At 38.8% G+C, this 13,331-nt stretch overlaps 1 protein-coding gene across 2 annotated transcripts in view; it reads left to right on the top strand.

Annotated features, from left to right (window-relative positions):
* Window positions 1–12,872, top strand: part of LOC129777142 (1-phosphatidylinositol 4,5-bisphosphate phosphodiesterase classes I and II) — a 339,666-nt gene extending 326,794 nt beyond the window's left edge. For both annotated transcript variants that reach the window (XM_055783222.1, XM_055783221.1), the window contains exons 18-19: window positions 3,619–3,763; window positions 3,837–12,872. In XM_055783222.1, the coding sequence (XP_055639197.1) occupies window positions 3,619–3,763; window positions 3,837–4,088 (397 nt within the window). In that variant the 3' untranslated portion in view covers window positions 4,089–12,872. The remainder of the gene's footprint in view (window positions 1–3,618; window positions 3,764–3,836) is intronic.
* Window positions 12,873–13,331: the final 459 nt, after the last annotated feature.

The raw sequence follows: 13,331 nt of genomic DNA, 5'->3' as shown, positions 1-13,331 counted from the left end.
AGTCACATTACATGTCCGTCCAATTAGCTAAATGTCGAACTAATTGTAGATTACTGTACTTTAAATCTGGAAACAATTTAAGAATTGGTGAAAATTGAATAATCAGGAAAGTCCCCAACTATCAATAAGCTCAGAACAACTGCCAAATTCACATACTCATCAAATCCTGGCAAACAAATTATGAAAACATCAATTTGTGTTTTATTATTATTTTGGATAATGTTTTAGAAAGCATTGAACTTTATTTCCTAAACTCTTTTTTGGAAGGTTTAATGGCCCTGAAAAGCGCCTTGTTTTATGGAATGGTTCCAATTTAGAAAACTTAGTACTCGTGGTTTTGAAAAAAAACCATTTCGAACGCCCTCGATGCCGCCTTGTTCTGGATTTGCCGCCAAAGCAGTTTGTATAAAGAACAAACTTTTTTCTTCTGCTACCTGATGCCGTTTTGCGATTGCGTTTGCCACTCGCCATTCGCTGCAACTGCCTGTTGTCTTGATGTCCGCCGAACCGAATGTATTCTGTTCCGAATGCAGGTTTTCTTATCGTCGCGAGCAGCTTTGCCAGCTAACTCGATCACTCCGGCGGCCGAAACTATATAACGCCGGCTAGGTGGACTGGTACACAGGTACTAACGCGCTCGACCTAGCTACCTTTTCCGGTGCAATTGGCGGATACACCTACGGGAAATTGCAGACCACCACGGTTCGAGCGGGATTTTGCCTTTCCCTTCTCTTTTCCTCCTTTGTTGAGTACACGATGCCGATGCCGTACAACCACACGGGTTTACGGTTTGAACGAAAATAAGATATTTTTTTGGGGTCCGCGTGTTTTATACTCTAGCGGTACACACTCACAGGATAGAGACAAATCGGCAGACTCAGCCAAAGGGGCGGGTCCAACGAGACGAACGAATGAGCGTTAAAAGGGAGCGATGGCAAAAAAATACATTCATTACGATTTGTTCGCTCGTTGGATTCACATACAGGCTAAAAAAGGTCCTTTTCAGGATCACAAAAAGTCTAAAGAGTTTATTGTTTTGTTATCACTCGATATCCCCATCTTGTTCGGCTAAACCTTTCTGTTTAGCGATTGTATTTGCCACTCGCCACAGCTTTCACAGTTGGAAAATTTCTTCCCATCCAGCTTGTGACATATTTTACAGTGAATTACATTCAATGGCACGTCGCATTACCACCACTCAGTGCCGGATTGGAGGTAATTTTAACCTGTAATTGAACATTTGCGATGACAGTGGTACAGTGTCGACTATCAATGTGGGGTCATAATTTGGATCTCTATGTTTACAAAAATGTCCAACTAAATAAGTCGCATTACATGTCCGTCCAATTAGCTAAATGTCGAACTAATTGTAGATTACTGTACTTTAAATCTGGAAACATATTAAGAATTGGTGAAAATTGAATAATCAGGAAAGTCCCCAACTATCAATAAGCTCAGAACAACTGCCAAATTCACATACTCATCAAATCCTGGCAAACAAATTATGAAAACATCAATTTGTGTTTTATTATTATTTTGGATAATGTTTTAGAAAGCATTGAACTTTATTTCCTAAACTCTTTTTTGGAAGGTTTAATGGCCCTGAAAAGCGCCTTGTTTTATGGAATGGTTCCAATTTAGAAAACTTAGTACTCGTGGTTTTGAAAAAAAAACATTTCGAACGCCCTCGATGCCGCCTTGTTCTGGATTTGCCGCCAAAGCAGTTTGTATAAAGAACAAACTTTTTTCTTCTGCTACCTGATGCCGTTTTGCGATTGCGTTTGCCACTCGCCACTCGCTGCAACTGCCTGTTGTTATCTTGATGTCCACCGAACCGAATGTGTTCTGTTCCGAATGCAGGTTTTCTTATCGTCGCGAGCAGCTTTGCCAGCTAACTCGATCACTTCGGCGGCCGAAGCTATATAACGCCGGCTAGGTGGACTGGTACACTGGTACTAACGCGCTCGGCCTAGCTACCCTTGCGGGGAACTCCAGATCAACACGAGCGGGAAGTCCAGATCAAGGTTCGAGCGGGATTTTGCCTTTCCCTTCACTTTTCCTCCTTTGCCATATCCAACCATGGCTGCTTGTGTTGGTTTGTTGATGTGAGGTGATGCGAAACGATGTGGTGTACGGTTCGGATGAGAATGATCGTTACGGCAGCGGAGCGGGGATTTTTAAGCTGACTGGCTGGCTCGAGAATTACGCATGTGTGAGACTGCGACCGATGTTTCGTTCATTTTTTTCTTTTTCCTTTCCAATCGTGCTTCATTCTATTTCGCTGCTGCTCTGGTTGCCCGTTTTGGTCGGTACGATTTGAGGAGCACAAAATGGACCAATCAAAAATGGGCACATAGTGTATTTGGACAATGCTTGATATTTCACAATTATTCAATTATTTATCTCAAGAAAAATGAAATTTTATTCGTTATGATAGATGCGTAGATATATTTCCTATCAATTGATGCAAAAACCTTTGCGATCTATTGAGAAATGCTCGAGTTATAAGCGTTCCAAATCTTGCATTTTTTCCTACTTGTTCAGTGCCTAGATTTCCATTCCACCCCCTATATCTTCCGGTTAGACGTAGTCCTACGTCAAAAGTTGGATGCTTTCGTCGATTCTCTCGTCAATCACCAACATTGATATAAACACATATAAACACGAGGCATCTACAAAAAGTAAGGACGCATTTTTCCTGTCAGTGAAACACAAACCAGGTGTCGGTTTTACCCTGACTGAATGTGTCGGTGTTACTCCGAATGGACTCGATATTTCAAAACAAAGTAAGTTTTCGAGCATAGATAAGCAACAAAACCACCTACCGTCTCACAAAATACACTGAACAATGATCTAAAATGATTTAGGCTAACAGAAGTATAGAATTTTTTTTCAAAATTCGACGACTAAAACATTAATAATTTACTAGCGAATTTTTTTTCACGGACAAACGCCTATTTGCTGACTGGTTCTGTTTTGTTGTTTGTTTTGAAAGCAAACCGGTTTCCGCAGCTGTAGGGTAACTCGAAACGTAAGAAATCACAAGGGTGACATTGGAAAATTAGCAAAAAATTGCTTCTAACTGGAAAAATCAATCAAAAATTGTCGGTTTTACCCTTATTTCCCCTAATTGTTCTAAATGGGTGGATTTATCTTTGGTTGTGCATTTTTATGATGTCATGGTTTCATTTCTAATGATTTGCGAATTTCGAAAGGAGTTCTTTCGATACATCAATTCTAGTCGCGGTATTTACAATCTGCCGCAATTGCCATTGGAATCACCTCATTCCTAACAGTTTCGTTTCGTATATATGCCGTCCTTTGTATCTGTTGGGCTAGGGACCCAAGACCAAAGAAGCATTAAACCCTATTGTCATGATGGGAGGCAACCATGTTTTCTTTATAATGCGACATCATGAAATTAAACACTCGCGAAATCATGTCATATTATAATCCAAAGACTTCCTAAATTCCATTTAGTTCCTTCGTAATTCTATATTCAATTTCACATATATGAGACTACATTTTAGGGGTACTATTTGGCAAACCTTTCAATAGTAGTAAATGTTAGTCAAATTCAACATTTTGAAATAATTCTTGTATCACGGTTAATCCCAGAATGAAGCGCGAAGTGGACTCAACGCTTGTGGAGAAAGGAGTAACTGAACGCGTCCGTTTGACAGCCTCCTACGAACGGAAGCGTGATGACCTCCAGCGACAGCATGACCAGGTCAAAAAAGGACTGGAGGAACATCGAGCAAAGGTAATTACAAATAATTTTATCATAATAACTCAAAGTACGTCCTTCCGTGATATCCCTTCCCTTCCACTTGTAGGCGAGGCTGATGCTCGAGAAGGAGACCGAATCTCAGGCGTGCATCTCGGAAACGTTTCTGGCCCATCTCAACACCAGCAACAGCACCACCAGCTGCTCCTCGGTCGGCACCGTGCCGACAACGTCGATCTCAAGCGGAAATCTCTGTGCCAGCGCGGGTAGCGGCGGCGGCACCGTCGCCATCACCAAATCTGTTTCTTCCTCGAACTCACACGAGAACAACGTTAACAATACTCACGTGCAGCTGGAGTGATAAGTCTAAGCTAGTCATTTAGCGTCTAGGGAATTGAGAATTGGGATTCCGCATCCGAATATGTACTAAAGAGTGGCCCCCCGTTGTGGAGTGTGACAAGTCATTTGTAGATGTATTTTCCGCACAAAAAAAAAGTTATTCCATTTATTTCCGAGGAACGGAAATTGTTGGCCTAATTAGAGTTTATTTACTTCTATCTGAATGTTTGGGCCACGGTGCATTGTTGGGTTCTGTACGTGTTTGTCTTGTATTGTCAACCTACGCGCAAGTATAATTGATTTTATGAGCATGCGAACAACGGCGGGAAACGGGCTGACGATGAACGTTTTGTGCGTTTGCTTTAACCACGGAGAACCTAGTAACTTTAACTAACCATAGGAAATTGGAGAACACAAGATAAAACATGGAACTCGTTGACGGGTAAGCACAATGATTAGAAACAGTAACAAACCACGATATTTAGGGTAGTATGGAATTTGGAAAACATAGGGAAACCGGTAGACAAATTAGAGTTGTATCATTGGAGGTATTTATGGAAGAACTATTGAAAACATCCATTGGAACAAGTTTTGAGGCGGTTTTTCTGGGAAGGGATATTGAGTAGACTATTGAGTAATATTTGTAGGCCGAATTCTGGTATTTTGTTTTTGTTAGTGAAAAAATATCTTTAGACAATATTTGACTTAAGATCTGAAGAAGAAATTTATGAGGATATTTCACAACTGTTTTTAACAGTCTCTTAATAATGTTGATAATGTTGAAAGTAGCTTTATTTTTAAACAACTTTCTTAATCTGCTTGTTTGTGCGAAACCATGCACATAGCAATTCGAGTTAAGGCCAACATCTCAATTTCTTTTCCCAGAAAGGAAGGCACGGGCTAAATAAATTAAGTGGAATCACAAAGCCAATAAGAATCATATTATTCATATTATTCAGTTGTATTCAGTGTTGACGTGTTTGTTGTAGTTAAAGTATTGGAAGAAAACATAACATTAATTATAAACCTAGACAACTAAGACTCCTTGTAATTACTAAGGTAATGGAAACCAAACAAAACCGCAACGCACTATTTGAATTGAATGTCTTTTCGATGCTGGAACTGAACAGATCAGTGACAGCGACATGGAAGAATTGCAAAACCCACCCGCCTTTTGCGTAGCTATGATCTTTCATACATGGGTGGGGGTTAAACAACAGTCGATAACATGTATATGAAATATACTCTAACTTTAACCACAGAGCTATGCTGTAGAACATATTACGGAAATTGAGTGTTTGAGCCACTAGGGACGAAACAGACGACAGTCGAACCATATTTGGTGGAATAGCAGGATGTGGGAATTACTATACGACGGTGATACTTAACGGATTGTGAATTTATAGCGAAATGTCGACCAGAAGGGCATGATAAAAAGAATCTCTGGAGTTAGCATAATCATAGATATTTATCAACTCTCGACTGTAATGTTATTCGTATACTCTGAAGTATAAATAAACAAATTTATTTATTTTTATTTCCGCTCTTTTGTTTCCTTTCCTTTCATCCAAGCGACAATCAACGAATGTTTGTGGACATTCAATTTATCTTTCGATTGCTTACATTCAATTGTTTTGTTTGCACGTTATCTAACTAATTTCCAATATGTGCAAAATATGTTTCTTGTCTTCTTATTACTTGTTTTCTTTATTTTTGTTTTCTAGTTTCACAAATAAGTTTTTATTTCGTTTTATCTCTTAAACGAATAAAACACTTACGATGCTGTGAAAACATTGAACAACATAAATTGGGTAATATGCACTTGTAACTATCCAAACACTTTGGACGAGTATATTGATAACGATGAAAAATCAACTTTTTCTATCTCTATGTGCCTTGTGTATAAAAAATATTAACATCTTTTACTTTAAATAAAACAACAATTATCAACAACTTGCATCTGTCGGTGAAATGTAACAGAAAAAGGTAGCGAATAACACAACCAATTTACTATTACGAATCATTTTGTCATTAGTCAAGTGTTGGAAAATGTTACTAGCGATAAGCATCATAAAATAAACAGAAAATCGATAACACCATTCCAGTAGCTTACAGAATAGCGGAAAATTCTTTTGTAAGTGTGTAAACCTTCAAAAACTCTCGTTGCAAAACAAAACAAACAAACATCTCTCACAAATTAGTCCGATTTTCAAAACATTGGTAATTTGGTATTCGAGCTGAACTTTGACGCTCTCGGGAAACAAGCAGCTAAAAACAATAATGCAGTAATTGAAAAAAAAACATACATATATCTAAACAACAGTAAACCTTGGGTTTCATCACCGAGTGGACGGGCCATGTTTTGAAATGTTTCCGAATTACTAAACCACTACCGCCAATATTGAAAAAAAAAGATCAACGATCAAAAGTTGTACATTCTAACGAAACACAAACAGTATCTAATTGTGAAAGAATAACAATTTTAGTAAACATAATGTTGGGATAGGGTAGAAGTTGTGTTTTACACGGGAATCGTCACGTTCGGCGAGAAGGGGAACGAGATGCACATTGTACAAAACTATTAAACTCAACAAACATTAACATAGGAATCTGAACGTATTGTACGCTATACGACTACATGACGAATGAAACAGAAAAAAACACGTTTTGTGGACATCGGGGTGAACGTTTTAACAAGTGTTTTCACTGTATTAACAGGCCTTTCAAATTTTCAAAAACAAATAATACATGTTAAGCTTTAATTCAGTTATAATCCTGAATCACTGTTCATTTTATAGCAGCAGTCGTAGTAGACGTATCTGAAATCTTCTGACAGTAAGTTTTTCGGAAAACCTATATCTTTCGACTGTAAAAATTGATCTGTTTTGTTTTGAAAAGGGCCAATTGGCCCCAATTCCACCGAAAAATATTGGGCAATTGTCATGCGGAAATTGAAGAAAGCTGCCAAAGTGACTCGGAATGCTAAAAACATCAAGAGATCGTGGAATATAATGGCCGCTAAGGTTGATCAACAGAGAGTCCAAATTATAATGGAAGATATCCGTAGAAAGATACGAACATTCATCAAAAGTGTAATGAAATGTTTTTTTGACGTAGAACTACGTCTAACCGGAAAATATAGGGGGTAAAATGAATATCTAGACGCCGAACATGTGGAAAAAAATGAAAGATTTCGAACGCTTATAACTCGAGCATTTCTTAATAGATCGCAAAGATGTTTACATCAATTGATAGGAAATATTTCTACGCATCTATCACAATGAATAACATTTTATTTTTCTTTAGATAAACAATCGAGTAATGTTGAAATGGCGAACATAGTCCAAACGCACTCTGTTCCCCGTTTTGGTTGGTCTAATTTGTTCTTCTCAAATGGTTCCACATGTAAACAACCCAGCACAAGAATGCCTGATATGATAACACATCTTCATTATGTAAACAGTTGAATTGTGAGATATATGATATTTAATAATAAATTGTATTTTTCTCAAAAAAGCTTCAACCAAAAATCTGTACCTTCAGCAAATGAAACATTTTTTCAGTGGCATTTGGTTACTTTTTCTCTTAACAACTCAATTTTTATTTTTGTTCGATGAGATCGGTTGTGAAGATATTTATAGATAAATCGTCTGGCTACCATCACTTGAATTCACTCGCGGCAAAACACTCCACACACAGTTTCGCCGCATTGAAATCGCGTTCGCATCGCGTTTACTATGTCAGGTCCTTTTCGCTCTATCGAACGGAATCTATTCCGGGCAGTGATTGCCGATTGAACTTTTTTCTGAATAATTCACTCTCGTTCACGTTCACAATATGATCTTGCAGGCATTTCCCCTGTGCTCCCGTGGCAGAGTGGTTAGCGTCAAACCTAACATGCCGGGGGTTCGGGTTCGATTCCCGTTCTGGTCGGGGGAATTTTCCGTCAAAGAAATTGCCTCCGTCTTGCACTGACGTAGATGACGTATGACGTATTCGTCGATGCGAGTGAGGTAGCGTCCGCTGCAGTAGCATACTTTCCCACCGTAGATCAGCAAGGCGAAGTGGAATGTTCGCCACTTTTATATTTTCGGGTTATAAATGAAACACGTCTATTCGCGTTGGCTTTCAAACTCAAGAGGCTCTAGCTCTCGATTTATTTTGACATTTCAGCTATAGAACGTTCAGCCTGGTTTACAATACTTTTCTGCCAACTCACAGCATTCAGCGTATGCTACAGCTAGTAGCTGATAGGAAGATCATCCTCATCAAACCTAGATCAATACCACGAGTGGAACTACAAGCAGCAGTTTTGGGTGTAGGATTGTAGCAGTTTGGTACGGAAGGGCATTCAATATTCAACATTCAATATCAGGAAAGTGTTTTGGTCGGACTCGAGGACTGTGCTATCATAGATCAACTCTCAGGATCGCTGTTACGAGCAATTTGTTGCTTCACGCATTGAAAAAATCCTAACAGATATCAGCGTGAATGAATGGAGATATGTGCCGTCGAAAAAGGATGTAGCAGATGCAGCAACGAAGTGGTGAAAAGCGCCAAACGTCAAACCAGACTTTGAACGGTTTAAAGGTCCGAAGCTGTTGTGGAACAGTGGAGACCAGTGGCCAGTAAATGTTGCACCGAGTGTTATATAACGATCGTTAAGGGAATTTAGTAGTTTGGGTACACCAAGAAATTTCCAAAATCCTATTTGTATTCGATACGTATACGTTAGGGTGCCAATGAAAATGGTCATCTCTAATTTTAAAGTTACTTCATAAAAAATGTTCACCACCTCGAAAAAACACCCTATGCAAAATATTAGCTCATTAGGACTTAAGAGACGGTGGCGCAAAGCGGTCAAAGTTTGAGTTTTTATATAGGGATTTCTGGGACCGGGGAAGGTTTTTATGATAGTTTGTGGTGGATCATACCATTGAGGAATTGGCGGATCCTTCGGGTGAAGGAGGCCTGGGTTGATAGCTCAGGATTTTGGAATGTGGCTTGTTGGAGAATTAAACACATGGATAAAACACCTTGAAAAACTTCTAAAACACAAGTATTAATTCACGCGATCGTACACGGTGGAAGGTTGAATTTGGAATGCAAATATTGCATTGGTAGGGATCGATTCGTTTGCACTTCTTTAGTTGTATGCGTTTGATATGTACTTCGGGTTTCGCTGCTGGTTGTGATTGTGTAATGCACCACACACTGCATTTCAGAAGTGATTTGTATGAGAAAATGATAGGCGATGGACATGGAATTTGGAATTAGGGAACACTTGCTCAAACTTCGCGCTTGGGCTGCGAACATACTTCTCCCGGGCTTATATGTGATGCATTGACAAATCTGACGGTGGATTCACACTTGGACTCATGAGTTGCCCAGTATCCATGACGGGGACATGGAGCGGACTAAACTTCCAAGCAACTTCTCGTGGTGGATAGGAATAATTTAATATGTTCCTCATTTGATTATCCGTTTTGGAAAAAAATCGACTATTGATGTTTCTGTGTTGTGGTGAAATCTCAGAAAGCAATCAAACATTCTTTGGAATTTTCGGAAAGAGGTTCAATCAATCGGATGTATCTCTGGACAAACGAGTATGGTGAGAATCACGGCTGATCTCCATTCAGGTAAATCACGAACTGGTATGGGATCGAATTTCGTTGATACTGAGTGGGCTAGGTATGGCTGGAATTTGTCATTGCTAATACCAAGGCGAGGATCACTTACCGAGCATGTAGAAGTAGCAAGTGTGAACAAAGGATAAACATAATAGGAAGTGGGATTGGAATTGGCAATAGCCACAGTTGGCGGGGAATTCAGGGATTCATCAAAACGCAACAGTGCGTGGTGCTCACCTTCACATTTTTGGCAGGTTCGTGATGAGTTGCAGTTACATTTCAGCTCTCCGAATTTGCCCTTACGTTGAGGAACGGAAATCGCCCGGAAAATATCACACATTTCACAGGTTGACTTCTCAGTGATAGCACCTATCACGGCATGTGCCCCTTCCACCAAGGTTACGGATTTTGTCATCGGATCGGTTGCTTGCGTTGAACAAATAAGGGATCGACTTTCACAACGTTCGAGGATGGCCCATCGTTTCTTAACGGTATCGTCATGGGGTTCTGGCAGCTCTGTTGGATTCTCAGCAGCTGCTCCAGAGTCGATGAAGGTTCGGATCACATCACCAAACCTTGTTTTGAAAAGCGGACGAATCTCTGGTTCATTATCGAATGTTGATGTGGGATACTTCAATGGTAGTTGGTAGACCAGGATACACGTCTCGTTGTAATGTTCCTCAAAATTAACGTACCACTGATCTTGGTGTTCATATTTTTCATAAGGACACATTGCCATCACTTGATAATGGAGACTTAAGCACTCTTGGAAATAGCTCTCTAAATTTCGCGAGTAAACCTTCAAACAAGCGGCAGAATTTTGAATTTCACTCGCCGCCCATGAAGCAACTTCGATGAGGCATCGTATGCACGTAATTTTCGCCTTCGCTTGGTCACGCAAAAGTATTAGCACTTCTAAGTTAGTCATTCTTTCTTTAGGATGCACTTATACTTGTTGGTGTTGGAATGGTATTAGACAAATAGGACTCTTGCTACACATACATGCAGAGCATCTGTTGGGCAAACATCTTTTGTTTACATTCGTAGCTTCTATGCAGCAGAAGCGGGTTCATTATCAATCGACGTTCCTGTAGATGATTTAAATATAGTTGTGATCTTTCTATTAGCGCGAAATATTCCATAGAACTAACATGAACTTTGTGAAACAGTTAGGCAATCTATTTACCGAACAAGAGCTTTTGTGTGACGCATATTGCTTAACTTCCTAGCACCTATTTCGCGATGTTCATTGAGCGACTTTCCCACTAGATTTGAATCGAAAAAATAAAAGGAAAGGATTCTAAGCATGTTCGGACCTAGATTCAAGACACAGAGTCTCGAGCTCACGTTCGAATGATTCCTTGTATTTTCCATGAATTAGCCAATTGATGGATTTTCTTCGGTTCCGATCAATTTTCTTATAACCATATTTTACTTCTCCGCAGAACATTCAGGTACCCGGAAATCATATCTGAGGATTGATTGATCTTTCTGGCTGAATATGTTCTTAATCTCAATATAATCATCTGCTTTTTTGGCGAAACTAACCACCGATTAAGGATATCTGCACACGAATATTCATTATAGTTTACTTCATCACGAGACCAGCATTTCATTGCAAAAAGCACAAAGCCTCAATGGGAGCACACTTCACCTAATCCGGCTATACAATCGCAATGTGCAATTTGCATTGTTTCTGTGAAACTTTTTGAATAATCAATCTGCTTCCATTGAAATGGATCATAGCCATAACAGAAATTTCTATTTTTTTCCGTGTATATGGATTTGACGCTAAAAGTAAATATTTTTAAGTAAAAAGACATATATTCGCATGTTATTAATATAGTGTAGCGCGTAATTTCTATAACTATTTCGCTAAAATAATTATTTAAACACTGTCATGGGCTGTCATACAAATGAAACACAAATTTCTGCATAACTCGAAAACTAATCAAGCAAATGGATCTAAATTAGGCATGTGAAGATTTTAGAGGGCACGAAATGTTCCTTTGGTGAATACACACTCCTTCCCCCTCTCTAAGGGGAGAAGAGGGGAGGGGTCTGTCTTTGTTCTATCATATTTCCTGTATAAAACGTTTATTCCATGTAACGGAGAAACATGTTATTTGCAAGTGGTTGAAAAATCTTAAACGAGAATTGTGTTTAAAAATAATCTGATATTATAATGATGAGTTTTGATAGAAGTACTAGTATTTTTTTAGTAAAAGGTAAATTCAACGGGGTCGATTAGAATATCGATCAATGAACAGTTCTGTGTTTGGACTCATAAACTTGCGCTTAGTAAGAAAACGTGAATGTTTGAAGGTATTGATAACAAAAAACAAATTTTGGGCGGGACGAAGTATGCCGGGTCAGCTAGTTTCATAAAAAAAAGTAGATACTCGCTTCGATATTGTCGTTTAATGTATCATGTCATTCAGCTCAATTTTTCAGAGTTTTACTAACAGTTAACAAAGCAAGTAAGTCTTCAATGAGGAGGTGTTTAAATAGCACGGAGAAAGGGGTATTCGACGGTGCCCCCTCTCGAATTATAACATACAGTTTTGGACTAATCTCTCAAGTCCGCGGAACGAATTTGTCCGGATGAGCATCTGTTCCCCACTAAGAATATCGATCTTCACTGAACACGACCCAGATTTCAGACAAGCATTCTTGCTACGATCGTTCCACATATCGAGTCCAATTTACTACTACCTCGTCCTTGTCTTGCCGGCTTTGAGTGCAATTGTATCACGTTTGAAGATCATAATAAAAGTTAGATTATGGTGTTTGTTGCAGATATCAGCATTTAAGATCCATCAATGTCGCAAAATAACGAGAAGTTCATAAACAATTTGTTCTCTCACAGAGAACTGATTATTTGAAGAAAACACGAAAAAATCCTTATGAAACATGTAATAACGTTCAACCTGCCACAAAATGTGTTTTGTCGATGCGAATAAAAACAAACCAAACAAACAGTAAGCAACATCCCACGAGAACGTCTCTTTGAGCCTCCATATGGTACATTTAATTAGGTGTTGACTAGTATTATGTAAGAAGAATGAACAGCATAAATTTAAAACCATGAAAAGGAAAGAAAAGTATTACACTATTATTGTGATGCAAACTCGTATGAATATACACATCAAATAAAAGGAAACATGAAATCTCAACTTGGTTGTTATTTTTAAGATTCATCGCTTCCGAAAATAATAAAATCCTATCAGATGATAATTCACAGCAGTTTAAGAATAATAATAATGTTCGCAGTATAGACTGCAAGTACACCTCCATAGCATTTAGTGGCGCGTTTCTTCGATTTCATTATCACCAGCAAACGTGATCCAATGTTTGCATCGTAAGTAAATTACTGGGTCATTCACTAACCCGATTAATTTGTGTTCATTAATCGCTACTACGTCCTTCCTTTTGTACGTATGATACTTTGACCAGCACTTGCATCTGATTCATCAGAATACGCTCGTATGAAGGATGATGCAACATACCCGCAAGAGAAAGAATTGCAAATATTCCTTATCAGCGAAAGAATGGTGCGCCAAGCGTATCATTTCAATGTACCACAAAGGAATTATGTGTTATTTACATTTCACTACGTAATATTATTACGTGTT

This window comes from Toxorhynchites rutilus, chromosome 3, assembly GCF_029784135.1.
Source record: "Toxorhynchites rutilus septentrionalis strain SRP chromosome 3, ASM2978413v1, whole genome shotgun sequence".
Lineage (NCBI taxonomy): Eukaryota > Metazoa > Arthropoda > Insecta > Diptera > Culicidae > Toxorhynchites > Toxorhynchites rutilus.
Note: the sequence above shows the minus strand (reverse complement) of the source record. Positions and strands in the feature narration are given on the sequence as shown.